Source organism: Haplochromis burtoni, unplaced genomic scaffold (assembly GCF_018398535.1).
Source record: "Haplochromis burtoni strain Fernald_Lab_line unplaced genomic scaffold, NCSU_Asbu1 Contig_115, whole genome shotgun sequence".
NCBI classification, from domain to species: Eukaryota; Metazoa; Chordata; class Actinopteri; order Cichliformes; family Cichlidae; genus Haplochromis; species Haplochromis burtoni.
In genome coordinates, this window is record NW_024582476.1 from 1,419,683 (window position 1) to 1,447,658 (window position 27,976).

At 40.6% G+C, this 27,976-nt stretch overlaps 2 protein-coding genes across 2 annotated transcripts; both read right to left on the minus strand.

Moving 5' to 3' along the window:
• Positions 1-53: 53 nt before the first annotated feature.
• On the minus strand, positions 54-16,827 carry dhrs11a (dehydrogenase/reductase 11a). The gene is made up of 7 exons (XM_005928454.3): positions 16,328-16,827; positions 3,725-3,934; positions 2,858-2,952; positions 2,230-2,359; positions 1,257-1,349; positions 1,103-1,168; positions 54-1,021 (listed from the first exon to the last, which is right to left on the minus strand). Exons 1-7 carry the CDS (start codon positions 16,457-16,459, stop codon positions 980-982), a joined length of 768 nt encoding a protein of 255 aa, XP_005928516.1. The 5' UTR covers positions 16,460-16,827; the 3' UTR covers positions 54-979.
• A 120-nt stretch (positions 16,828-16,947) lies between these two features.
• On the minus strand, positions 16,948-27,937 carry ggnbp2 (gametogenetin binding protein 2). Its single transcript, XM_005928451.3, has 14 exons — positions 27,818-27,937; positions 26,895-27,002; positions 26,609-26,689; positions 26,227-26,480; positions 25,895-25,993; positions 21,033-21,146; positions 20,711-20,920; positions 20,442-20,616; positions 20,167-20,355; positions 19,950-20,082; positions 19,703-19,828; positions 19,480-19,625; positions 19,166-19,378; positions 16,948-17,707 (listed from the first exon to the last, which is right to left on the minus strand). Exons 2-14 carry the CDS (start codon positions 26,985-26,987, stop codon positions 17,504-17,506), a joined length of 2,037 nt encoding a protein of 678 aa, XP_005928513.1. The 5' UTR covers positions 26,988-27,002; positions 27,818-27,937; the 3' UTR covers positions 16,948-17,503.
• Positions 27,938-27,976: the final 39 nt, after the last annotated feature.

Here is a 27,976-nt window from a genome sequence, read left to right on the forward strand (position 1 = left end):
ATGTCAGGTGTAATAAAAGCAGTTTCAACATCTACAGAAAACAGAAACATAACTACTTATGGGCGACTTTTTATTTATTCATTTAATGAGAAAGTTCCAACAGAAGGGTACATGGTTCTAGTAATACACATGCACAGAGTTAGTTTCCTCCACTACAGAATTTTCCAGTGTGTCCTTCTTGTAACTCCTCAGAAATGAATACAAAGTGCAGAACATCTGAAGTTATACAGGCAAAAAAGGGAGATGCCCCTATGCTTCACATACAAAGGGTTTCTCTCCTTATGAATGGAATATGCTGAATATGAATGTGTTTGGAATGAATGTGTTAAATATGTTTGTGAAAACATAAAGGTAGTAAGGGTGGCAGGATGCACAGACTGCTTATGGTTACTGTCGGTATGACTTACTTAGCCTTGTCTAGCTTTTAGTTAATGTGAGCCCACATCTATCTCTAATCAAAAGTTAAAATATTTATTAGAAAAATGAAATGGAAAAAAACTTGTCTCTTATAAACAGCAATTACCAATTTTCAATTTCATTTCAAAAAGATATGTCATATAAACTACAAAAAAACCAAACAAATGGAAAAAGAAATAAAATCGTGCAATCAATGGCATACGCTTCCCTCTGAAGTGATGGCCAAGCAGATGACCACACAACACAGCAGCAACTCTCTCTATTTGTTCCTATTGTAGTCTGGATTTGGCTCAGTTCAGCCCTGAGCCCAACAATTCACACATGCCACTTTGCTGCACTCAGTAGTATTTTTGTAGTGTTTTCCAAAGTCCATGCCCTTCATTTTGTTGCACAGCTTCCTTAAGCCTTCTGCCTTTGTTGACCACCGCCCCTGCAGACCTGACACAGCTGTAGTTGATTTTTTAATACCATCCCACCCCCCACAATCTTTGCCCAGCAGAGGCTGCTAAGGAGTCACCGTGGTGCTGTCTGTCTGCTCCTCCTGCAGCTCACTCTTCTGCTGCTATGACACCTGCTCCACTGGCCTCATCTGCACATCTCCGATCTGAAGATAGAAATCACGCAGGAATCAGCTACCACTCAACTACAAGTCAGTACTGTAACAGTCCCAGACAGACAGAAATACCTGGACGTGAGGAGGGGCGCTGAGGACAAATGTGACTGCACTGGCTATGTCTTCTGCTTTCAAACACTGCAAAGCAGAGGGAAAAGGTTTTATTAGCACAACAGCAGATCGATAATTTCACATTTGTTGACTTCAGTGATGTGCACAGCCTTACTTTCATACTCTCGTACACTGAAGCTGCCTTTTCTGGATCGCTGTTGTGGTGTCGGAAGGCAAACTCCGTCTCCACTATTCCAGGAGATATACACTGCAGGGCAGGAAAATGAATGACAAATGTGCTCTTTACATACAGGGTCATGGTGTCTACAAATATGAAGACGTCAAAATGAAAACTTTTAAAGATACCACATATACAATAAATACGACTCTTTATAATTAAACACACGTGTGTGAGTTAAAAATGAACAGCAGGGTCAAATCAAGTATCTGACTGAACTTCAAAACATGCTTTCAAACGCATTTTATAGAAGTGAAGACAAAACAAAATTATGATTGTTACACCTTCAACATACTGTGCAGTTTATTTTTACAAGCATTTCCAGGCATTTGTGACCGGAATCGTCCCGATTTTGCAGACTAACGAGAAAGTGGGCTAGCGAGCCCATCATCATCGTCATCCTCAGTGTTTCCATGGGAGTACATTTAACAGCGAGCGATCGTAGCTCAGGAGTTGGCAGTTTGTCTTGTAATCGGAAGGTTGCTGGTTTGAGCCCCGGCTTAGCCAGTCTCGGTCATTGTGTCCTTGGGCAAGACACTTCACCTACCGCCTACTGGTGATGGCCAGAGGGGCAGATGGTGCGATATGGCAGCCTGACTTCTGTCGGCCTGCCCCAAGGCCGCTGTGGCTACAACTGTAGCTTGCCTCCACCAGTGTGTGAATGAATAGGGGAAGAGGGTCTCGAAAAGCGCTATATAAATGCAATCCATTATTATTAACAAACATTACAGACTCATCCAAACTGAATTCAACACAGTATCAGCTTTTTAGGCTTAACACTCCCACTTTATGCTGGACTACGTCTGTGTTGTCTGCTCGGAGTCCTCTTCACACTGTTGGATTTTACGTGGTCCCATGTTTCACTAAGCTAAAGACAAACCTTTGCACTATAATGCAACGACTAACTCACTGTGGCTCTGATGTGGGTGTTTGCCTCTCGAAGCTCTTGCCGTATTCCCTCAGTCAGAGCAGTCACAGCATATTTTGTGGCACAGTAGAAGTGCTCATCGGCACTTGGCACCACTCGGTGCCCACCCATACTGTAGAAAATGAGAAAGACGAGAAAGATATATGAGCCGGTAATTGCTTTTTGTAGCTCAACGCTGATTCAACACCAAGTAGCCAATCCTCTGAATTTCCTGTGGTGTTCTTTTAAATGACTTAACCAGTGCATTATTTGATTTCAAACTCTGTATCACTTAATATCGGATATCTCTATAGCCTTAAAACACTCACAGAGCTATAGCTCTAAACAACATTTGTGTCAAAGTTTAAATTCCCATTTTTAATTAAGGCAATTCTAAGAAAACCTATATTGATAAAAATAAATGCTAATATAACAAATCTATAAACAGTTTTCAGTTCAACATGTGGGTGTTCTTTGCATTGCTCTACATCCAAAATGTGCCAGATGGGGCTTAAAATTGGCTTTACTTAATGCCTGCAGGATTAAAATCACCCAGAACAAACTGGCTGAGGTATTTTCACATTAATCTATAGCTTTGTTCCTAGAATTGTATGTTCCTTGTATAGCTTACCTATTAATATTGATGATGTGGCCATCGTCCACATTCCTCTCCTTCATTGATTTGTACGCCTCACGGGTGCAGATGGACAAGGCTAAGACATTCACCTGCAGCAGAGGTGAACACAGCACATTTCTTTAACTTTAAAATAACCTACAGTATGCATGTATTCACACATCGGTGTATGAACCATTCAGCTACAACTTAAAAAAAGAAAAGAAAAAAAAAAGACAGAAAATGAGAATCATTTGTGAGATTTGCTTGTACTTTATTGTAAAGAATTTCCAATGATGAAAGCTGGCTAATGTTCACTGGGTCAGTGTGTTAAACCATCTGAACCTGCTGCTCCTGTCCAGCTTGTAGCCTCCAAACTGCTTCCGTAGTGACATTGAGAGAGAGCAGGTTACCACGAGTGTGCAAGCAAGATAGGGGGAGGTGACCAAACAAGGTCAGTGTGCAGATTAAATACAGGCTAAAAATACACTGCTGTACACGTTCAAGTGGGCTGCCATGACAACAGATGAGCAAGAGCCAGAAATGCTGGACTCTGGAGACAGAGTTGGGTGCATGGGGGTCTCCAGTGGTCAAGAGCTCAATGAATCAAAAGTCTCAACAAGAGACATAGTGCTGGCTTTCATTAGCAGGCCTCTGCTGTGCCAGAGTCTCTCCCCAGAGCCAATGAAGCGGCCTTTGTGAGGGGAGGGAGCAGTGTGTATGTGTGCTTTTACTCACTGAACAACACAAAAACAAGACTTGGACTCATAGTGAGCAACCTCCTCCTTCTGCTTCACTGTTTAATAGTAGTAATCAATATCACATAAGAGGAAGCTCTAACCTTCCCTTTTTTGCGTTAATATTATTGTCAGCGATCCAACTCACATCGATCATGTTCCTCCAGCCCTCTGTTCTGCCACTGAGCAAAGGCTCATTGTGGGCCAGTCCAGCATTGTTGATGCATACGTCAACGCCCTTGTGCAGTGTCTTGATTGCTGAGAACATGGACAAGATCTCCTCTTCATTGGACAGGTCACATTTGTAAGGGATCAGCGTGCCGCTGTAGCCCGCACTCTGACATTCTGCTGCCAGCTTCTGAAAAAGATAAATCACACCCAGTTTGACTGCACTGATATATTTGTTAAAGAATAATCACTACAAAATGTCAAGTGCTGTTAATGACCAACTGATTAACTTTCAAGACCACGATTAAGATTACATCAAACAACCCACCCACTCAGGAGAGCGTGGAGAACACACAGCACAGCACCAAAAAACTAGATAGTCTGTCAGTCAAACCACCCAATGATTCCCCCACTCAATTATAAAAAGCATATTAACCAAAATTCCGCATTTGACCAAAATCATAACCATGACCCCTTATAAGAAGACGCCAGCTTTGCACTGATACGGACAGGCTGAGCTCGCTACAGGTCGAGCAGGCTGCACTCTAACCAGGTCAGCTGGCCGTCCACCACTATCGGCGTACGATACAAACTGACACAGATCCCCCTGCTAGGCACAGCTGTGCCAGTCACCTGATGCCTTGCTCTGGGTGCCAGTAAGACAGAGGCAGCAGGGATGTGGGGGGCAGGTGGAACACCAAAATGATGCACAGCACTATAATGTCAAGGATAAAATGTTTCAAACTGCACTGGCGTTAGAATTTGTCATAGACTGCATATAAACGACAAACACTGCGAGTCACCTCACAGAAGCCAGGAATTACCATATTTGAACAAGAGGGTGGAGTGCCAAGTTATTAACCAACGCTAGCTGGCTTGGTTAGAAAGATACCTTGATAAACTGTTACAGGTTTATCATACAGGTATAGTAGGTATCTACTAATAAGTGCTAAATGACATACACTATAATACAGACTGGAAACCTGTCCAGGGTGTACTCTTTCTCTAACCATCCTAGCTAGCTTGGTTAGCAATTGTAGTATCCATGACAGGAACTCACTGATGTGAACAATCAACAGTAAATGTTGGTTTTGGTCTCAATCCCACATAAGAAAACAAAAAGGGATTATTTACAGGTAAGTCCCTTTGTACTGCTGGCCAGGCATACAAGAAGCAATCCATCATAGCCTTGGCAGAGATGCCAACTTGTGCACCAGAGAAAAGATAAGAGACCCAAAATGCCAAGCGGTCACACAACATGTTGAGAGAGTGATGATTTATTCAAACGCTCCCGACACTCAGAAGAGAGTTTACCTGCCCAAAACACATCATTAGCCAATAAAGACCTAATCACACTTCCGTGTCCCTCCCTTCCCCTGCAAATGAACCCCATTTTACAAGCAGAGCATGTTGTAAAGATAAAACACACATCTTCTCATAGTTCAAAGTTCACAAAACCTTATGTGATCAAACGTGTCACAGAAATGACACGTGATGAGCTGTTGTTACGTTAGGCACCTACATCAGGGCACAGCAGGATGTAGTAAGAATATAAATGATTAAAAACAGCAGAACAGAGCTGGCTGTCACTCACCAAACGTAGCACATACTGTTTTATCTACAATGTCTATATGACTATATTGTGGCACCTGATCTACAGTACAGTCTGAACATGATTCCTCTGCAGCCACCCCTTTAGAGAACTCGTTAAAGCCTGTTTTTATAATCAGGACGATATTGGATTGAGGAATCATTTTGATGTTTTTCTCTAAAATGTATAATCGAGAGAATGCCCCCCATCTTACATGTCGCAGCGTGCAGATTTCCCTGCTCGTCCTTTAAGCCGTTTAACTTGGATTATCCAGAAAGAAGGCATTACCCAAACAAAGCTGTTAAAATGCTAAACCGCTGAAAACACTACAAGCAACTCTTTTGCTCGTGCTGTAGACAGGTGAACCGCTCCCTTTATGCACATTACCTGTGGTAAGCTGTGAAGTGCGGTCTGTTTCACTACAATAAGTCAATTATCTGAGCTGCCTTTAGACCAGCCCTCTTTACTTCACACTTGCCTGAGTCCGTTTAGAGACTGGCCCTCAGGCACGAATGAGCAGGCAGAGAGCCTGCTGGAGAGGCTCTGTGGAGTTTAACGTAAAGGGGAAGCAGGGCCAGTCTTTTGTTAGAGAGGGGGAATTAGTTGTGTTACTGTGGCTGAAGTGGGAGCAGCAGAACAAACCGGGTGTGATCTCGGTCCAACGACAGGAAGTCTCAGGCTGTGAATCTCTGTGTGTTTGTGTATGTAGGTGTGTTCTGGCACCAGATGCACCACTGTAGTTAGTACCAGACCTCATAAAGGCCACAGCAATAGAGCATGCTGTCCTGCAGATAAGCAGCCAGGTCTGAAAACACAACAGCAGCATAGTTGGAAAATCCAAGATTCATTCATCACCATCCAAACTAAACCAATGAAATATGTTTTGGCGTATTGTGAAACAGAACTTTAACCTCCTAGGACCTGGCGTCCACATATGTGGACATCACATTTTGGGTTATTTAGACTGAAATACTCAATTTTGCTCTACATGGGCCTGATATCCACTTACGAGGACATTATACTGCCACTGTTCTATCAAAATTTTAAACGAATATCCTCATATGTGGCTCTTATTTTTCTTAAAAACAAAAATAAGGTAAAAAAGAACAAATCTGGTAATTCTTTGTTTTTACATTCATTGGGCCCCAATATGCCCAAATATAAAGAGAAATTAAAAATGCATGTTGTGGAAGAGTTCAGGTCTTAGGAGGTTAAAGATACAGGCTAGAAAAGCCCTAAGACAATGACAACTAGCAGTGATGTTAAATAGCAAAACAGTGTCCCCCAGGACACCTTGCCCCCAAGGTGTCCTGGGGGACACCTTTGATGGATGGTATGTTTCTTTGGACAAGATTGACAAAATGTAAACGCTTTTACAAGAGATCTACCAACCAACTGGTCAGGGACTGACTTAGCTGGTCAATCTCATAGATGTTTAATTATGAGTGTATGTTTCAGGCATGCACAACATATACACACACAGCAGCACAGGCAAATAATCACTTGCACGGTCACAGCCATGCACCAACTTGTTGTTAGTGTGGAAGCTCTTCACTTGAGTGAAGACACCAGGTTTGGGAAAGTAAACCGTGGGGGGACCACCACAAAAACGTGTGTAATAACAAATCTAATCCGATACCTAAATCATCTTCACCGAGCTGAACATGGACATCAGAGCCAGCCACAAGCCAGCAGCCTCGGTATGAGGAAAGAAGTCTCGGTATGAGACTTTTTTGTAATTGGGTTTATATGAAAATATCAATTTGCAGAGAAGAAAAGTAGAAAAGTAAACTGGACATAAAAAAAGAATCTTTACCAGCCTGTCATGCTTTGGGGAAATCTAAGTCAGCCAAGAAAATTGCTGTTGAGACTAGACTGTCTTGTAAAAGCCTATCAAATAGTAGTAAAGTAATTGATAACACAGGAGGTGAATGAAATTCAAACAACAAAATATGATATAACAGACTATTAGAGTAATGTATTTACAAAGTGCCCTGCAGCAGTCTCATGTACATGTAATAGTCACATTCGCGGCCTGTACGCCCTGCAGGAGGTTGGTCGTCAAAGCAAGGAAGGGCCATCATTGTTCCACACCACGTTTATCAATCACTCACTCACTCATGTGGAACTGGTGTAAAACACACCAGCAAAGCAGCTTAGAAGAGATAAAAATAAAGATGCCAATGTGCTGAAGGCAGAGAAGCTATAAGTGGTGAGCCAGATCAATAGCACAAGGCAGCAGCCATGAGCTGAGAGAGCTGAAAAATTAGATTAGTCTCAGGCTGACTCAGTTCTCTTGTAAAAAAAAAAAAGGAAAAAAAGGGAGGGACTGTGTTATAGGGCACTGTGGCTCGTCTGGTAGGTGGCTAAAAAAAAAAACTAAATCAAAAGATGTAATGCAGCCATAATTCAGTCAGTGATCCCTCCCCTCTTCATCCTTCCTGTCCAGTCTTTTAAGTACCTGGGTGACACACAAAACAATTTAGCCTGTCACGATGCATTTTCATCCTCATTACAGGGGCTGTTGTCCAGTGATTACAAAAAGTGTTCAGGAGGAGGGAGGGAGAGCGTGTTGGCAGGCAGAAAGTGAAACAGAAGGAGGGAGAAAGAGAAAATGCATCCTGAAGCAGGCTGCATAAAGCTTATGAAAACACACTCAGTTTTCAGTATGCTTTACAGAAAGGCAGAAGAATACAAGCACAAGATGGCAAGTGCAAGCTTCAATGAAAAGTCAGGGCAATCACAAAACAAGGAACCAAAATAACATTTGGATATGTTAAAAATTATTTAAAAAAACTTGTAGCCACAGATCGGGCTAAGACACTTAAGTTTGCTAAGCTGTGTCATTCACTCTACAGCTCAACTATCATTCTGTGACATGAAAATGCACTCAAGTGTCATTCACAGTTTGACTGCGGGGTCAAGGGTGAAAGTAAGCTGTATAATAGGATTGCAGTAGGGTAGGAAGGACGGTTGTGCAATTATCTTGTGTTCATGCTGCCACTAAAAGGTCTAAAGGTTGAACAGAGTGGTTTTATAGTGCTTTTCTCATGGAACACTCTAATCAAGACAAGGAGATACGGAAAATAATTACAGCCTTTCTTAGTAAGTCACCAACACGCTGGGGAGTTCCCAGCAACGAGGGATCAAGAAGAAGGCGAAAATGCCTCCCAGCGCTTTGACAAAAATGTCACAGTGTGCACACTGACTTTGATTTCAAACACACTAGCATGCAAATCTAAAATCAATGATTACGTGTGCATGACCAGGTATATGTAACTGGCTCCAAAGAAATGCTTTTAGAACTCTGACATGCTAAAGGTGCTGCAGGCAGCCAGGTGTTGTGTAACAAACTGGTGCAACCAGTGTGGTTACATTTTACTTTGGAAAAACCAAGTGATAATGCCCAAGTGAAGGTAGACACATGTCTTTTAGCCTCTGAAAACAGTTTGATGGGGAAACTTTTCAACTATGTGTCAATAACAAATAACTACAAAATCCAGCCTTTATTCTTACATTCACAAGGGCATCATATGATTTTTAAAAAATGGCTCTCCAGTTCTGTTTGTAGTTGAAACATGCTGAGGGGGTGAAGCTTCCATGCATCACATTGGTTTAACAGCTCATGTGACGGGTTGTTTGTGCACCTGATTGTGGCTGTCGTTACGGCAACTTTGCGCTCATTGCCACCCTGATGCTGGCTATGAACCACATCACTACGCATGCAAAGTTTGTTGATGACCTGAGTCCGGAGGAGACAACAAAAAACAACCCCCCCCCCCCCCCCCACACACACACACACACACTCGAGAGTTGGTCCAACACGAAAACTTTCAAAGTGGGCCAGCCTGGCCTATTTAACATGTGAGTCTAGAGTAGCCATAAAACGTCTCCAATATCAGACAAACACCCAATTACAAATCCAGTTTGGCTGCTGATGAAGTGAGAACAATCCAATTTGCATTCCTTCACCCCACCCCCACCCCACAGCCTCAAAAAAAGGCTGGAACTTGGTGAACTCGTCGCTGATTTGGAGTACATAGCACCATAAAACTCCTCTATTCAAAGATCCTGACCTGCTGCTACAGTGTTCAAGACATTTCAGTCCTTCTGCACTTCACGTTTTGCCGCACACAATTTCACATATCACACATGCAAAAAGGAAGAAAACTGGATTCCAGCAAGTCTTTGACAGTACAGAACAGGATAGGACAGGAAGAGCTCCACCTATCACAGCAGGAAACCCGGGGAGAGAATGTCAGTGCCATTAAACTTCACACCTGGAAGGATGATAAGCACAGACAGGACAGCACAGCGGTGGTGCAGGGAGAAAGGCCCGTAGGGGTCACTGAGCTGCCTCAATCTATCAGACTTCTAACTTCTTCATATCCAACTAATGGTGAAGCAATTAAGACCATTTAGAGCTTTCAAAAATCTATACAGAGCAGTGAAAAGAAGGTTGCTTTTAATTAAAAAATGCAGGAATACTGCTTGTGTTTCAGTAATGCTTTAATAATGTATTCGAGTTATAAATGTATCTTGCTTTCCTCTCACAGAGCCTGCCAGTATGCAATAAGTGAAAATTAAGTTTCAAACAAATGATTACTTCTGACTACAGTAAGAGAGTAGAAATTGATTTTGTATCAGTGTCAGAAATCTGCATCTACATGCAGTTTGGACTGCTGCTTTCCTATTTGAGAAAATGCTCTTATTTTTTGTGCCTATGTCAATGTTGCTCCTCTCAGGAGGGATAGGGGCTGGGGACTGAATCCATGGAAACACAGTTTATTAATTAGGTATACGTCTCTGTCAGCTCACAGCTCAAGTGGAAAGCGTGCAGTCAGTGGAAAGGCTTTCTGCATGGGTAAGACAAAAGCAAGCCGAAGGAGCTGTGAGGTAACCTGATGAGCTCAAGAGAAATTTGATATGAGGGGGGAAAAAAAGGATATGTGGAAGGAGAGATAGCAGCAAATATATTAGTACTATACTGCTACAAATGGGAGCTTTGGAGAAAACGTTCAAACAGCTATTTAACTATGTGGTTTGTTCTAAAAGAAAGAAAGAATTTGTACTAAAACAGGGCCAAAATGCAAAGTGAGGCAGAAGATTTTAGACAAATAGGTAAAGCTGTTTGACCTGACCCACTTCAAATCCTTTCTGCAGTAAAATCTATTCACTGTGAAACAACAGCACAGTTTGCTCAGACACGACCTAGAGGAGGTGGTCAAGACAGCTTCAGATTTGCAGACAGAGACGTAGATTGCTTTATTACTGTGCCACCTCAGCTTTAGAAGCATGACTGAGCACCTTTTACCTCCTTCAGAATAAGCATGATGCTGAAGCAGGTCAGCCAGTGCCTGAAATTAAACTTCAGGCTCACCCGCCAAGAGCTTTGAGTTTTAAATTAGGATTTACTCACGCACGTAAAAGATGCCCGTGCCAGAGGCTACTGTGTGCAACAAGCGGTGAGTCAGACGTCTGTTTGTTATTAGCCCATTGAATAAAGTGAGCTGGATCACAGGGACGAAGTCTTAAAAAATGAATAAAAAGCACTTTATTCAAGGGCTATTCTCTCCACTGACAGTCTCGATGAGGAAATACACATAATCTGCCTTTCGTATTTCATATTCTCAGTATTCTAATCCCAGAATGTTTTCTTTTGCTGAGCTGATTTTTTTTTTCATCTTAGATTATCTCCTTTGGGCATACTTTAGGCAGAATCCCTGTGGCATCTATTGCAAACAAAACCCTCCATCAGTCTGTTCAGCACTAGAAGCCGCAAATGATGTTTGCTAAATTTATCTGATCTAAAACTGCAGCTGCCAAAGCTTTGATTTTTGACATGCGCTTCACTTGTCCAACGCTTCTAAAGCAGGCTGGATGTCTGGGTTTGATTTCATCTGCTTCAAATGGACCTGTGTACAGACAAATATATATTTGTATATATAAATAAAGAATTCAATTCAACTCAATTCATTTATATAGTGCAAAATCACAGCAACAGTCGCTACAAGGCAGTTTATATTGCAAGTTAAAGACTAATATAATACAGAGGAAACCTATAATCAAAGAACCCCTTATAAGCAAGCATTTGGTGACAGTGGCAAGGAAAAGCTCCCTTTTAACAGGAAAAAACCTCAGACAGAACCAGGCCCAGGAAGGGGCAGCCATCTTCCATGACTGCTTGGGAGTGAGGGGAGGGAGATGGGCCACAAGTTACAAGAGTCAGTATTTTAATGACAACTAATGATTAAATGCAAATTAGGTAAGTGAAGAAAAAACACTTGCCTCATGGGAAGGCCTACTGTCGCATAACTAAGGGAAGATTCAGGGTCACCTGATTCAGTGCTAAATATATGCTTTGTCAAAAAGGAAAACTTTAAGGGTAGACAGGACAGGATTTTTTTTTAGAGAGGGTGTCTGTCTCCTGAATCCAAACTGGGAGCTGGTTCCACAGAAGAGGGGCTTAAATCTGAAGGCTCTGTCTCCCATTCCACTTTTTTAATAGGACAGGAAACACAAGTAAGCTAGCAGTCTGACCAGACCAGACAAATGTTCTTTCTGGAATTAGTGTGGATTAAGACCAATGACTATGTAAGAGGCAGACATTACTATCATGAAGTCATTTACTGGTTTCTAGGATTGCATTCTGGGCACACTATGGGTCCGTAAGTAGACTGATTTATGAGAAAATTGGATGCCAAGTGAAAAGTTTTTGGTTAAGAAGTTACGTTAACAGTGTATGGGGAAACAGACACAGACACGGTTACCTGGTAATTAGTGTTAATTAACAGACAAATCTATCACAAACATTTTACACACTGAGATTAAAACAGAGACTTCTGAGACTGACTTTACTACAATTACCACACAGCAAGTCACATCACTTTCATATACTTGCAGCTAGCATGCTCCAAAAGTTACCAAAACATTTAACTTACAAAACTAAGTTTAACTAATAAATATAAAGTCACCTAATAAAAGAAAACTCTGTATAGTAGAGTATCTTGATGCATACTCAATTTGTCTAGGTAAAGAAATCCGACAAATTTGATTCTGTACTTCTGGATGTTGTTTTCAGTGGGAGAAACATTATTGAAAACACAACATCCACATGGACAGAATCAACTTTCTGTGATCGGCACACTATCATATTCAGATTTTCCATGACTGTTTCTTCACGTTGTGATGAATAGCAACCACGTTCATTCTCTTATGAATGTGTGTTTATTACTGCCTCCTAATATACCGTGTAAGCAGAAACAACATGCACATTCGAGCTGTGCAGGCCTGAGTGACTCAGAGGTCTTAAGATGAACAAATCAGCAAGTGTGCTCTTCTTCTTTGGTGTCAGATCTTAGGCCAAACTAAACCATTCTAAAACAATTATTCTTGGTTGTGCCCCTCCTTACCCCCTTCTTTTACGCTACTATGATGCAGTGCCTGCATCATGTGTGCATCGTGCTTTTCTTGGCATACGTTAAGATTGCAAGAACGCCATTTCTAAATGTTTAGCATCTTCAAAAAACACATGGACACGTTTTACAAGAGCCTTCTTCCAACAAAATAAAAGCTTCTCCCACTGGTCTTACAAGATTTCAAAGGAATAAATGAGAAGCCGTGTTTCCTCTACTTGGATGCTGTCTCCATTCCTGCACAAAGCCCATGGTGACCACATGTCTCCCTCCAGCTTGCAGCTCCCCTACTGCCTACACTATAGTTTCACAGACAACAAACCAATAGTGCTGCCACTACTCTCCACTCCACTTTCTCAGAGTTTTCTTTACCCAGAAAACAAAAAAATCTTCTCACTTTACTCATTGTTTTAGCTCATCTAACACGAGGGATAACGCAGCTGTTAAAAACACTAACTACAGCAACATTATTTCCCAGAGTAAAAGGAATAAAAAACTGAAGTGACTTCAAGAACAATTGCTTTGTGATACATTGCATTTCCCACTAGCAGCATACCAGCTCTACAGCAAGAGCCCAGTTTACACAGCAGGGAGAGTACAATACTGTCTTTGTCCTGCAACTCACACACACACTCTAAAGTCTTGTACGAGTGATGGTTCTGCCTTAATCTGACAGAAACCTTTCATTCTTCACACCCTCATAAACACAACTATTAGCTGAAGCTTGTATCTATGTACTATAAAATCACATAAAAGTGCTTCAATGCTTGGTCACTTAGTGGACAAACCAATGAGTGCCTACTACCTGACCCCCTCAGAATCAGCTGATATTTTTGTGCAATAACTGCAGTTTAAAAAAAAGTAACTTAAAAGCAATGCAAATCAATTTAGGGGGGGGGTTGGCCTATCCCAGCCACCATAGGGCGAGAGGCAGTGCACACCCTGGACAGGTCTCTGGGCTGTCACAGGGTTAACACAAAGAGAAAGACAACCATTCACAATCACACCTATGGGCAATTTGGAGTCACAAACACAAACAATGAAAAAAGACCGAAAACACCAACTTGTCTCCTTGTAATTCACGCTTTCACAACAACACGGCATTTGGAGTTCCTAATACCCATGTTGCGACAATAATCCTGTAAAGGTTAGTGAAATGCAAACTGTTAATGCAAACTGTGGAGATGCAGAAACTGCTGGTTATTTAAAAAAAAGGCACATTCTTATCTCTTATCTCTTTGTTTAAAGGAACTCAATCATTGTTATCAATCCCAGCACCAGCTCTTAAATGACATCCAATCATTATTCAGTTGCTCGTGTTTGCATGCAGCTCGTGCTCACACCATGTGTGAGCTAGCATTAGCATAAAACAGCAATGAGAAACACATAACACTGTCATATATCACTATAACACATGATTTCATGTACTGTATGCTGTATAAAGAGACCAGCAATTAAGTATAATTATGACAACCTGATTCATGTTGGATAGCTAAGATCTACACCGGGCAAGCTAGCATTAGCCAGCACATTGAGAGCTCAACCTTGGATGTGATTGCAAAAAACAAACAAGTTCCAGTGATGCTGACTGTAGCTTTCACCCTGATGGCTAAAATGCCACTTGGTTGTTTATGTACTAAAGTGGAGAAATTACTTGATATTCAACGTAGCAGCTAGCTGGCTAACCTAAACTTGCAAAAAATACTACCTAAGCCCGCATCGGTACCGGTTTAAGTTGTTCTTACATGTTTGAACCTTGGTTGTGCTGGAAGCATCAGTTAAATTGATGGTTAACATCAGTGATTAATAACATTTTGACGCTGGGAGCAGAAGACAAGCACTAAGTTACTGATGAGTGAGCGCAACTGTCACATCTTTAAGTTTTCACTGAAACTTTAAACCAAGTTCTTCACAATGTGCTGTTAGAAGCTACCGAGAAGGCCAGAAATGTTCTCATCTTTGAAAGTTGCATTAAAAGTCATTCAGTTTAATTCATTTTCATCAATGGATGAAAGGAATGTTGCATAGGAATATTTAATTTAATGGAATTGACTGATGTTAAAGCATGAGAAGGAAAGAAAATGTTAAGAATCCAAATACTGACATACGTAAAGGTATGTATGTATACAGTACAACACCACATATGACAGAGTTAACAAATACAACACATTGGCTGTCTCAAAGGTGGCGATGTGTGAATGCAGTAGGTGTTCTGCAACACAGCACTGGAATCTCTGGGCTGACAAGATGTGAAGCTTAATAATTGGCCAACAGGTTAAGCAGGGTGCACCGCCTTACAGTTAAGCAAGAGTTAGTGGGACAGGGCCTATAACACCTACCTCTGGGGAAGCGTGGGTGTTACTCCAGTACTATAAAGAGTTTCTGCCTGTTCCTCTGTCAACCACTGGAATATTTTTTGAATCAAATCCACAGTTCAAAGAGTTAATGTCAGTTCAGACATAATCACTCACAACACTAATTACATTCAGTTATGAGAGGGGGACTTAAATAGTAACTGGATGAGTCTTTTACTATCATAGTGGGGTTTATGTAAGCCCTCTGTGATACCAGTAATTAAGCAAAATGTGTGTGCATCCAGACGGACCAAAACAAAAGTTTCAGTGGAACTTCTCCAGAATTTATTTTTTAATAACATTGTCATTTTCCATGCATTTTGATTATTATATTGTTTAACATAATCTAATGAGCTAAATTAAAATGAACTAAACAAGTATAGATAATACTTGCACACACATTTTACAACAACTTGAGGGGTGTAAAGCTGGTGGTTTATATGTTTTGATTTACTTGTTATTCATGTTTGACTGAAAAATGCTTATTACATTAGGCTTATTACACTGTTATCTATGTAATCTATGTAAAATTAACGTTTAATAACATTTGGGACTTTGAATGTATCAGGCGGTTAATAAGATTGTAAAAATCTATTTCTGGCTATGTAAGAAGAAAATATGGGTCATTTGTTTGTTTGTTTGTTTGTTTTTGAATCCGTGCTTTTCTTGCTGTGGGCTCTGTCCCACACAATAGTCAGTTAACTAGTATATCTTACTTAAATGCAATAAAGCTTCTGACTGACGTCGCTGGGGAAGATTAACCAAGAGAAAGGGAAACGAATAATAGAAAACGTAATGAATTAGGGGTGTGGCTGGCTATGTGGTGGGTGGGGGTGCAGGTACAGGAGCATCACTGCCTTCTGATTTAATGGGTGGTACTTTCTCTGAGTGGAAGTCCAAAGTACAACAATGTCCCAGCAGTAATATGGAAAATTGGCAACATTAGCTAGTCGGAATTTAGCTATTATTTACACCTCTTACGACCGTTTGACCTTTTTAATTTGAATTTCGGCATAATCGGTTATAAAACCGTGTGTTTAAATTGACCAAATAAATAATATCGATTTAACGGCTGTGATACTGGGGCTAAAGGTTTTTAGCTGAAATTGATGTTAGCTAGCTGTAGCTACTTTGTTGTTGCTTTAAACAGAGCTAGCTTCTCCTTTGAGTCGAACCGACTTGTTTCACAACATTAATTGATATTTTTCATTAAAATCACCCACCTCTATTTTGTCGACATTCCTGGCACAACCAACAACCCTCATGCCTTGCTGGACCAGTGCCCGGGCTACAGCGGCTCCGATTCCCACCGAGGCGCCGGTCACCAGGGCCACTCTGCCTTTCCACCGCTCCATCTCTCCACCGGCACTGTAGCTACACAAAACAGCCGCCCCTATGCTGCACCTCTACCTGCTTAGTTCAAGCTCCTACAGCTGGGACTGCAGCTATTATGTGCGATAGGTTCAAAATTAAGGCTGTAGTAGGTTCAGGCTCTTGTATCAGTCTGAAGCATCCAGGACAGCAGTAACCACTGCGCGTAAACCCGAATCCACGCGCTCCTCTGGCCGAAATATGAAAAGTCCAGGCGTGAGTAAATGTTTGGTTCACATCACCTCCCACTTTCTTTTTCAGCCCTGGGGCCTATACTTTCTTTTTTTCCCCTTGTGGTTAAATGCTGCCCCCCGCCGGGCATTACGAGAACAACAACAAAGGTATGTTGCTTTCATGTATTTCCTGCAAATCAAAGTTTTTACTTTAATTTTTGAACTCTCACGCGGTTAGGGTAACCATGCGAGAGAAAAAAAAAAAAAAAAAAAAAAAAAATCACACCATACAAAATGCATACTGCATATTAATAAATAATCTTTATTTAGTAAAGTCTGCACATTGCGCTTTGATGTCACACCCAAATCATTTTTAAAAATGGATGTTTATTCTCTGTAAAATTTCATATTTAGAATTTCTGTACACATTTAAAGGTACAACTTTTATCACTACACTGAAGTGTCACCAAAGAGAAACAAAGTAGAAAAAAAAGAAAGAATGAATAACCCCCAACAAAACCAAACACAAAACAAGATTCCTAAACTTTATCCCTACCATCACAGCTTGCAAAGCTTGATTATTGATTCCACTGTGCTTACCCCGATTTCCCCCAGAGAAGACCAACAAATAGCTAGGCTTGGTCAAAGAGAGCTACAGGTAAGAAGTGTCCAAGAAATGAGACGTGTGTTGGTGTGCAAAAGAGAGAAAAAGAGAAGATAAGAATCACATTTACTATAAAGGAGAAGTGACTGAACAAGACACAAAAGGTACTCCAAGAAATCTTTCTAACAATGTTGCAGCAGTGGTCGTGAGTGTTTTTCTTCCTCCCCCAGTAGGGAGATTTATTAGTGCAGTTAGTTGACACTAGTTGTGGCAAACCACTTTCCACAGACCGGCTTACTCCGCTCAGTGGCACGGCAGTAGTTTGTGAATTTCTCTTTCAGGAGCTGTCGGTACTGGTGGCGGTTGTTGTAGAAAGACTGGTTTCTTTCTAGAAACGCCTGAATTTCATCCTGCGTGAGACAATTCTCTTCGTCGGAAGTCACTTCTGAGTCATCCTGTTTTAAGAACACGAGCAGAATAGAGAACGTGAGAGCCAGAACAGAGTCGTAAGCTTCTGAATTTCTGTAGGCAGACTACAAGTAAAGATGTTTTTTGTAACCAAAAGAGCTAATCAAGAGCTGAGAAACGTACAAAGCATTTTAACTGGGTGCTTGAAGATGTATCTCACCGTCATTTAAGATGTAAGTAAGTGAACTTATTTTTCTCAGTTAATCATATCCGTCAGATAAATTTGCAAGACATTGATAGTGAGCCACATACAAAGCTGTAATGCTGTGAATGCTATAATTACATGAGTGGTACTGCAAGTGCTCGATATACAAGTATAAGCCACTATTTTGAGGAAAAAGTATGTTCTGTAGATGCAACTTTTACATCCTGGTGACTTGTGGAAATTAAAGTTCTGCATCTCTTGCAGGAGCTTAAAAATAAATGACTGAATAACTATGTGGGGCTGCTGCAGACATAGTGGCCGAGTGGTAAGATGTGCTTCAAGAAGGACTGTGTCCAGAAATATTGTATTAATTCTAATTTTAAAAACCTGATATGTAGCTTAATGCAGAAAACAAGCCAGCTTCCCAGCCAGTTTTTAAGGTAGGTGTGCTGAGGTTTAACTGGGCTATGCTTGAATCCTTTATATTCATACTGATAATCATTTATTGTGCCAGTATTCCGTTTTAAACTTATGCAAATATACCTGAAATCAGTGTGAAATCACATCAATCATGTGTGACGATTTTGTCAGGCAGCAATAAATCCAGATACAAGCTTGCTGGCTGAAGCTCACCTGAAATACAGGCTGCCTATAATCTTTGTAGGAATATAAAGTGTCTAGGCTCATCTTCTTGACAGTCTCCTCACTCACAACACTCATAATAAAGCTGCAGTTCATGTTAGTGTTGCAAACTTTGCATCTGCACCTAGGAGATCATTCATCAGAGGCTCTAGATCATAGGTGTCAAACTCTGGGGCCCGCGAAGCCATACCAAATTACTATTAGAGCTGGCCTACTGGTATTATACAGCTAATATATATATTGTTTAGTATTAAGCTTTGCTTGTTCCATATTCAGTTTTTCAGCAAAACATGTTTGAGTCCATAAGAAAAGATTCATTCTTATATCTAGAGGAAGATTTTTTTTCTCAATAAATATTAATGTTAGCCCGCGACTTTGTTCCAGTTTTGAATTTTGGCCCACTGTGTATTTGAGTTTGACACCCCTGCTCTAGATGTAGATTGGAGTGAGTAGAGCAGCAGCAGTCAGAGTTTGTGAACTGGGTGAGAGAGATTGTGCTGCTCTGAGCAACTGTAGCATAGCAGTTGTGTAAATTTATTCACACCATACTACCTGACTGTACGTTTTTACCATCCAGTCTCCAAAGCTCAAAAAGGTATTGGGGACATTCCTGGGTAGTAGTTACTACATCTCTACAGTTAACATATTTCTCACTTACCAGAAGTTCTACAAGACTTATATTTGCCATTGCAGGCCTCATGTGAAGGCTGAGGTTTTTCTGATGTACAGTCCACGGTAACCGTAGAGCAATACTGGCAAATGTATCGCCACATAAGGTGGAAAAGATTTCTTTGGTTCGACATGTGTGCGTTGAAGGCGGACTGTGGCCTGTTGTGTTCCCATCTGGCATGAAACCTTCACCCTTCTGAGCCTGTGAAAATGTGCATCATGTTAGTGGGTAAACAGTGCTAAAGATTTTGCATACAGCATATAAAAACAATAAAAACAAAACTGTGTACTTTCTCGCCTTACCTCATTGCTACAGAACCCCTTGCCCTTCCTTTTTTTCTTTTTACTCTTGCACTGTGCATTTTCTTCAGAGTGTGGCCAGCAATCAACACAGCTGTCCATTCCATCCTCCTTGTCTTCAGCACAGTGATGAAGGTTTGGGTCATCTCCTTCAGAAGATAAAGAACCGTGAGGCAAAAATATGAACAATATCCTAAAATGAATCTTTGTTCTTCTCAAAACAGACCTGCTTCATCGTGGTTGCAGATTCCCTCGGAGCAGGCGATGTCAGAGCCTTCTCTCGATCCCGTTTCGCTGCCTTCCATACTTGAGGAGTAGCCGCAGTCACTTCCATTGCTGTGTGCTGACAAATCTGGAAAAATGGATGAGAACATTTCTGTTTTCCAGCTTCAAGCTAAGACCCGTGTTACTTATGCAAAACCCTCCTTAAAAATACAGGACTGATGTCTGTGTACATTTCTTTTTTGTTTTACCTTGTTTGGTGTTGTCTGGGCAACGACAGGAAGTGCTCCTATTGGTGGCGACGGTCTCATCACAGCCGGTTTCATCCTCCTCATCGTGGCTACCACAGACCTTGCAACTGCTCTCCACAGACTCAAGAGAACCCTGGGAGTGAGGCAAAGAGAGGTGTAGTTGCAGAACAACAAAGATAAATAAAAAAGGAAAGCCAGATTATTAGATCATGATTACCTCATCAAGATTCTTCTCCTTGTCCTCTCCCTCCTGTTCAGATGTATCAAATCCGCACTTGTTTTTGCGTCGATTTTTTCGCTTTTGCCTCTTTTTCTCCTGCTTCAGCTCTTTGGCTCTCTCCTCCTCAGACAGCTCCTCGACAAACTGCTCCAAACGGCTGATGCCCTGCATCTTCTCCACTGCCATCTATGCATGCAGTGAAAGGGACATTACCTTAGAGTTGCAACAGCCACAGTGTATTTATCATCTGATAAACACGTAGCCATATGTACCTCAAAACCTTTACGTAGTGCATCAATTCCCAAATGGAACAATATCTGCCAGGTCTGCTCCTCGGCTCGGAGTTTCTGCCAGATCCTGTGGAGCCGCTCATAGAGATGAATACCCAGACAGGTCAGGACTTCCTCTTGTGCAATGTCAATGGTTTTTGCATGTCTCTCTCTGCGTCTTAAGGAAAAAGTTAATAAATAACAATCAACTGAAATCAGAAATTATCAAAAGGTAGAAAATTACTCAAAATGAAAATTTGAGCCTGACTTACTCGTATCCTCCTGAGAACTCGGGCTCTGCCCTGCCGAGGAGATGAGCGATAAAGTCGGTTTCACAGCAGACGTGGATGTGCCGTTCATGGGGGCAACAGCACAGTCCCTCATACAGCGCAGCACAGTACCCCTTCTCTTTATTGCAGTCCACCTCCCCAACCAAGATGTTATATGCCCTCAGCACTTTATTTTTACAGTCTGTGCAAAACCTGAGGACAAAAAAATAAAATAAAATAAAATAAAAGGAACACACCATTAGTTTCCTTTTAACAACTAAAAAAGAACATTTTGCAAATAAAAGTTAAGATAGGTAAAGATTACCTGTGTTTACGCAAGTATGTCTCCAGCGTCTCAAGAAGACAGGCACTGTCAATCAGTACCACTTCATCTCTGCACTCCTGAGACATCAGCTCCCACACATCCATCCAGCTTCCCCTGTAACATTATTACACCGATGTCATTCCAGTGAACAGTTATCAGCTTCTAAACCTGCAGAAACTGATTTTTTTGGAAACAGTGGAGATAAAGTCTATCCAATACTGACATGTCATTTTAAATAACACGTTATAACACTTTGGATATTTACACAGACAGCAGACACAGACATGTTATCATTATCATCATTAGGAGTCATATCTGAGGCCAGTTATTTTACCTCTCTTTAGTGAGCTTTGTAAAAGGGAAATCTCTAGCTCTTTAGCTTCTAAATGCTCTTCTATGTTGATTTCTATTGCCAGTATACATATTATGAAAAATGCTATACTGCTGTGAATATCAAGCAGAGGGGCTTACAGACTGACATGCTAATACCTTGATTCACACAACAGCATTATTATCAGCTTTAGAGGGATTGGCATAAGTTAGCCTGTTTTGTTTTCAACAACTTACTGACCAAACGCAACGACCACCTTCAAGCTCTTCAATGCCAACACAACACAACTGAATGAAAGATATGGGTGTAACCAGGAGTTTCAAACACTTTGATCAACAAGACTGGGTGTAAAAGTCTTAAATGCATGACTGTGGTAGAGCATGGCTTACAGGCATATTTTTTTCCTAGCAGAGCACAACTGACACAACACTGAATATTTGTCTACCACAAATATATCAATAATGCCACTCGTTTGTTTATATACTTACTTTTTCTTCTTCGAAAGAACATGTTAGTTTTATTTAGAAAAAGCGTCATGCAGCATGTCCAGAATAGCAGCTCTGACTCTGTTTCACTACTTGCAGCACAAGTAGCACAGTAACATGAAGTGTTGCTAACTAGTTTGCTGGTAAAGAACACTGAACTCATCAGTTTCCTTTTTCAGCAGAGCCACAACATATGCAATGGTATATGCAATGTATATACACTTATACTGTCACGTAGGGCTGCTCGATTATGGCAAAAATGATAATCCCGATTATTTTCACTGAAATTGAGATCTCGATTATTTGACGATATTTATTTAACTAGGGCTGAACGATATATCGCATTTGCGATAATATCTCGACATGATTGATTTCAATTTTCTAACCGCAAAGGCTGCGATTATACTCTGGACATGTCCAAATTCATGGGCTGCATCCTCCTGAGGCCGCATTTGTAGACCGATTACGTCACAGCGACGCGCCGAAGGCTGTCCAAATTACTACCATATCCCAGAATTCATAGCGCGGCCCAGCCAAACTCCAGTTTCCAGCAATGGCGGCCGCTACTAAGTTTTAAAATTACTCATACTAATCTTTCTGGGTCACAAAATAAACTTTTAACATATTTTCAGGCGAGAAAGTAGTTGTGTAAACATCAAATATCTGCTCGGTTTATCAAGATATCCCATATTTGCAAAAGTGCTTCGACGTTTTCAGAGGCGTCTGCTACCCACCAGCTCGACAGCTAGCCGGGAGCTCGAGGGTTACTGATGCGGCCGAGAACGGCACAACTCCCGGCACATCATTTTCAGATCACCGCGGAGTTTCGCTGCTCGGGTTAAACGTAATATATAAGTCACTTAGACAACCTAAAAATGTTATTGTTGGGCTTTTTTCAGTGTTTTGTTTGTTCGTGAGTAAATCGGTTTGGCTGAGATTAAAGTTATTAGATTAGATAAAATAAAACTTTATTAATCCCCCGGGTGGGTTCCTCCTTGGTTTTCACACAGCTGACTAAACGTCAAACAGAAAACTGATTAAACAGAAGTATGAGACAGTCGAGAATTTACACCAGTGTCTGGTTATATTTTAGATAGCAAGAAGCAGACGGCCGAGTTTATTAAACTCCACCGAGACAGCGGTGACGCTAATCAGAACTAGATCCTTTCACGCCTTTAAATTTTAAAGGCGTGTTTGTGTGTGTGTTTATACAATTGCTATTATGTTTGCACTTTATGTGTAATGTTACTGACTGCAGAGATCAGTAAGATGTGTGTATTTTTTATTTATTAGTTTTATTTATTTAATATTATTTTTTAATTGAATGACTGTCTAGTAGTTCACAGATGTCGAAAAACTGAGTGTGGTAAAGCCACTGATTTTTTTTATGTATATTTCTGCAATCTGCACATTGTACTGACTTTCATTTTAATGTTTACACCAGGGTTCCTTGTCAGCACTTTATGCTCAGATGTTTGTAAGCTAAAAATAAACTATTGTGTATGTTCAAATATACTGTTGTGATTGAAGAAGTTAAATAAAAATGTCAGTCATCAATTCATGCATCACCTCATGTCATCATAACAGAGGTCTGTCTTCCAGGAAAGAACAGTTTAAAATTAATGTAATATAGTATTGGCCATACTATATGATGTATTGCTTGTCTTTGTTTAATAATACAGAAGACAAAGACCTTAAAAAATAATCGCATATCGCATCGCAATCGCAATATTGGGGCAAAAAATCGCAATTAGATTATTTTCCATAATCGTTCAGCCCTATATTTAACCCTTTAAGACCTACATAGAACCAAGTCCGCCAGAGCTTATATTATATTTTTACATGCTGTAGTGCCATTTGTGGGAGCATTTCAAGTTGCTATACATCAATACAACTGTTATAGCCCATATTTTAATAATATGTATGCATTAAGTCCATAGTAACTACATTAATTGCAAAAAAGTGCAATAAACTACAAAAAAATTGAAAATCGTTTTTGTTTTTTTTACATATATTTCTACTTGGAGAAATTTAAGAGGTTTATCCCTCAAAACTTTAAATACAAAAAAGTTGCAAAAAATAGTTTACAACAACAGGAAATTTATTTTGAGTGTCTTCATAGTTTTATTTTGGAGATACAGCAATTTTTATATACTGCAGGAAAAACAAAAAACAATCCTATGATGCAAATTTGCAAAGAAAACAGCAGGTGCATCAAAATAAACTATTTCCAGCAGTGCAATTCGAGTTCTAAGCATCCCAGAAACTATTCAGAAAAGTCAAACATGACTTATAAAAACACCAGTATAGGCTTTTAAGGCCTACAAGTAAAAAACTACATTTTCCGCGAAAATGACGTCACTTCCGGTTTCGGCAGGAAATGGCGGACATGCGATAGTTCGCGCTGACGTCTGTTTCACTGTGGGAAGTGTTACGAACAGCTGATCGGATCGGCAAAGCGTGTTTCTGGAATATTATGTTTTTGTTCCTGCAAGCGCTTTTTATGCAATTTTTGCAAAGCTATATGTGGAAGGAAACCGTGACCGAGGACAAGCTGATGGCATAAGATGTAAGTACAACTCCTCCGGTTTCATATGCAAAACAAATTATTGCGCTAGCTTACGCGGTTCCGGTTCTACAGGGATTTAAAGGGTTAACAATAACAATGTATTGAATAATGACTTTAAAAAATAATATAAAATAGTGTGCAAATACTGATAACAGTGCAAATGTTTGCAATATAAAAATAAATGAAAAATGTAAACATCTATGTTTAGTGAACTTTGCAGTGTTGCTCTGTGGTGCAGCTATGACACCGTAGCAAAGTTTACACACTATGTCTACTTGATCCACGTCTGACTCCGCGAACCCATAATGTTTCCACACCACTGAAGTTTTTTTTGTTTTTTTTTTAACCTTTCTTTTCAATCAACGGCAGTCACTCTCCTCTCCAAATAACTTCGGCTTAGCTTTCCGAGCTTTCCTCGGGTCCTCTTAATTGTTGTGATGCGTGTTCGAAATGCAGAGAGGTGCGCTCGATTTGCCACACGGAGCAGTGCGAGAGTAAAGCACGAGGGAGGGGCTAATAATCGGCTCAGTCATTTTTAATGATCGTTGAAAGCCCAGATTGTAATCGTGATTAAAATTCGATTAATTGAGCAGCCCTACTGTCACGCAAAGGTTTAGGGTCACTAATGAAACCTGAAGCACTACAATCAGCCGATTTCAGTTAGTGTGTCAGAGGAGGAAAACAGCAACGGAGTTTAGAGTGTGAATATGGACATTTTTTTTTAATTTGCACAAAAGGACGAGATAAATGGTAAAGTGGAAAACTGCATCCAGGACAGAAACAACCACATTATGCTGCTAACACAACTTCGGTTCTTTTGCAAGCATCTGCACAGACTGCATGCTAAAGCTAAGCTAGTAACTGCATTATTTTCAAGAAAAGTGTTGTGTGTAACATGTGGAATGGTGGCTTGAGTCTGCAGAGGCCTGCAGAGGCAAACGTGAAAATGTGTATCATGTTAGTGGGTAAACAGTGCTGAAGATTTTTCTTAGATTACAGCATATAAAAAGCAAAACAAAATTGTGTACTTTCGCGCCTCACCTCATTGCTACAGAACCCTCTCATTTTACTCTTGCACTGTGCAACTCCAACACTCCACGTGAAGACCTCAACAAACATGTACAAACATTTGACCCACAGCATTCAATTAATTCGCATGAGTGTTGCTGCTTGGTGGTTACTCTCAAAACGGAGCCAAAGAGAACCCAATGAGAATCAATAGGAGAATTGATAAGAAAGAAATCAATAACTGATATCGATAATGGAATCGGAATTGCTAAATTCTTATCAAATCCCATTCCTAATGTGTACACAGGCCATTTTCAACAAGTTTACCCAAATACCTGATCATGTAAACACAGATGAAAACCGTGTTTTGTCTTCTGTCACAATTCTCTTAATTCTTTCATTTTGTGAAAAACAACATCTGAAAGAACATGTTAATGAGCACAGAGTTAAAAGTAGGAGCATTACTCACCCCAGAGGTTTCGGCTTGTGTGTGTCTAAGGAGTGTAACTGGCAGCGTTTGTTCTTTTTACTTTTCGGAATAGCGTCAATCACGTCATTCAATTTTGCCCTGTTAAAAAAAAAATTGAATAAAATAAAAAATGTAAAAATTATAACGACTTTAAATAAAACAGTGTAAGTACACTACTATCATCTCTGACACTAAACTGGAAAAGTGGCAGTAGCTACTGTCACTGCTTGTTAGAAACCTGAAAGCCTTGCGTGTACATATAAGAGTTAAAAATTTATATTGATTAGCACTCTGACCTCTAATAAAGCACTGTATTTTTCTCTCCAGCTTACCCATGGACGTAGAAGAGCGTGTAGAGTTTCTTCACATCTGCCAAACATGTCTTGGTGACAGAGAGCATGCCTGTGGGTTTCACAGTGAGGGGCTCCAGGGCTGGGTTTCCCGATTCCACTAGATGTGAGAAGAGACGCTCCACACTTCGTCTGCAGCCCACGCATGGAACCAGCTGAGCTAGTGCACTGTACACCTCTCTTGATGCCACCATCAGCGCAATATTCAAGTCCTGCTGGTTCAACTTTGAGTGATACTGTGAGCCAAAGAATCACCACTGTTAGCAAATAACAGAGGGCAAGCTACCTCTTTTAAGCTAAGCTTGTGTAGGTAATAGGATTTTTTTATTTTTATTTTAGAAGAAAGGAGTAGAACAAAACTCACCTCAGAAAACTGTTTCAAGTGTGAAGTGTTTATTTCGTGACTATCAACATCCATTACACTGTCAGAAAACTCCATTACCATCTGATGAGAGACACGAGGTAACTGTAAGGCTTAACTGTATTCCTGTGTTACATTTTAATGTATATCAAATGAGCATAATCACAGGCAAACCTGTCTCTTTGCTTTGACACTTTAACGGTACAGCAGTCACATGCTAGCTTCATTAACATTTCTTTTTTTTTTTTACTGTGGCTATACCAAAAGACAAAACAAACAGCTTTCTCACCGTGAGTGTTTCATCGATATACAGGGGGATCTGTCTTGCCAGAAATGGGTATTCCTCTTCCCCCTCCCTGCAGATTGCTACTAGGCGTGCCATGACTTCCAGTTCTACCTGCAGATTACACACAGCAAACCCCCTGATCAATTTGAACACAGGCTACAACGAGCTAATGCTAATCTGGTGCAGGTTACTACCGGCCAACAACACGATCAAGCGATCTGAAAAATCACCTGGTGCAAAGGGTGCTAATTATCAGCCATTTGCTGAATTTAACTACATGTGTAATGGTGCAAATGCAGATATAGAAACTTGGATACAGATTTGTACCGACCCTAGATTTATCCTGCTAAGTTAGCAAAACAACCTGGTAAACGAGAGCTTCAACAGATGACGAGAGCTGAATTGCGTTTAATGTCGTTATATTCATTTGCATAAGTTTGGACCAAAATAATTCCAGTCATTAAGACGTGCTTATTAGCGCTGGCATTTTTATCGCTGAGCAGGATAAACCAATAACCGGCGAGTAGCAAGTTATCATTAGCATGTTGGCTAATTTCATTTCCCAAAGCGCTTTTACAAAGTGAGGAAGCCAGTCGGCGTATTCAGGACGCGATGTTCTCCTCATAACGAAGTGTATGACAGCTTAACACATACTTTATATGTTACAGTGTTGCTTTAGTTTCCCTACGCCCTGTCGATGCGAGTAAACTTGGTAAACTTATCCGTTTGCTGATCGTCAGCGTCGCGAATTCTACAAAGCTAACATTAGCAAGCTTGAATACGGCTAATATAAAGTTCAGCTGGGTGACTGGCTACTTAGCGTCCGACACTTTCGTCCGTTTTTTTTACCAACACTTACACGATTGATTTTTATTATCTTGGCAGATAAAGGCGCACGACTACAACTAACAATTGATTTTACTTACCCTCTCCTGAAAGACTCCTTCAAGAAATAAACAACTGCGACAGTGAGAGAAGCTGCTACGGTGGCGGAATCTTCATTACTGATTTCACCTTTGCCCTGCTCACGTAGGCGCTGACGTCTTAAAGCGTGCGGCCTACAGAGGGCGCTATGTTGGCAGGAA

Bases quoted from the DNA above. Each gene is read 5' to 3' on its own strand.
- dhrs11a (XM_005928454.3), bottom strand. From the start codon at position 16,459: ATGGAGCGGTGGAAAGGCAGAGTGGCCCTGGTGACCGGCGCCTCGGTG. The intron at 1,350-2,229 runs GTGAGTTAGTCG...CCTGCCCTGCAG, and splicing joins ACACCCACATCAGAGCCACA to TGTATATCTCCTGGAATAGT. The intron at 1,022-1,102 runs GTATTTCTGTCT...TTCTATCTTCAG, and splicing joins GCGCCCCTCCTCACGTCCAG to ATCGGAGATGTGCAGATGAG.
- ggnbp2 (XM_005928451.3), bottom strand. From the start codon at position 26,987: ATGGCACGCCTAGTAGCAATCTGCAGGGAGGGGGAAGAGGAATACCCA. The intron at 20,921-21,032 runs GTAATCTTTACC...TTTTGTCCTCAG, and splicing joins ACATACTTGCGTAAACACAG to GTTTTGCACAGACTGTAAAA. The intron at 20,083-20,166 runs GTAATCATGATC...CCTCACTCCCAG, and splicing joins AGGAGAAGAATCTTGATGAG to GGTTCTCTTGAGTCTGTGGA.